Source organism: Austrofundulus limnaeus, unplaced genomic scaffold (assembly GCF_001266775.1).
Source record: "Austrofundulus limnaeus strain Quisiro unplaced genomic scaffold, Austrofundulus_limnaeus-1.0 Scaffold2563, whole genome shotgun sequence".
Lineage (NCBI taxonomy): Eukaryota > Metazoa > Chordata > Actinopteri > Cyprinodontiformes > Rivulidae > Austrofundulus > Austrofundulus limnaeus.
In genome coordinates, this window is record NW_013954965.1 from 2,448 (window position 1) to 3,147 (window position 700).

The 700-nt window shown below is 44.4% G+C and overlaps 1 protein-coding gene across 1 annotated transcript; it reads left to right on the top strand.

Annotated features, from left to right (window-relative positions):
- Positions 1–234: 234 nt before the first annotated feature.
- On the top strand, positions 235–700 carry LOC106511171 (bone morphogenetic protein 8A; the record flags this gene model as incomplete). Its single annotated transcript, XM_013999919.1, is given in 2 exon segments — positions 235–345; positions 428–700. Coding segments are annotated over 2 exon segments (261 nt in total), but the record flags the coding sequence as incomplete, so codon positions are not given.

The window sequence follows — 700 nt, forward strand, 5'->3', positions numbered from 1 at the left end:
ATATATATACATACAAAATCAAATTAATTCAGATACAAAATTTTAAATTCCATTTCAAATTAGAAAAATGTATTTTCAAACCAGTGCATTCTGATTTACTTCCTGTTGGCACAGATTTATCACATCTCAAACTTTTAATTTGAAACCTGAGATTGAAATTGATGTTGATGAGCAGAAATAATTTATGGAAATCCAAAGATTAGAAGTTGTCTGTAACGGCTGGGTTCTGTTCAGGACTGGGTTCTGGCTCCGACCGGGTACTCAGCGTATTACTGTCATGGAGAGTGTATTTATCCTCTGGGCTCCTGCATGAACGCCACCAACCACGCCCTCATCCAGCTGGTGGTCAGTACCAATCCGCCTCGCCTCGCACGGTGAAACAAAACACAGCTCAGATTAACCCCTGGTTCTGGTTCTGTTGGGTCAGGTCCACCTACTGAAGCCGGAGGAGGTTCCGTCGGCCTGCTGCGCCCCCACCAAGCTCAGCTCCATCTCCGTGCTCTTCTACGACGACAACAACAACGTGATCCTCAAAAAGCACCGCAACATGGTGGTGAAGACCTGCGGCTGCTTGTGAGACGGACCGGGTCGCACCAGAACCGCAAGTTTATCTGATGCTGCTCCAGAAACAAAACAACCTTTTTTTTTATTCAAACTTAAGATGAAAACTTTCTCCTGATAGTTTAACTCAGTTTCAGAC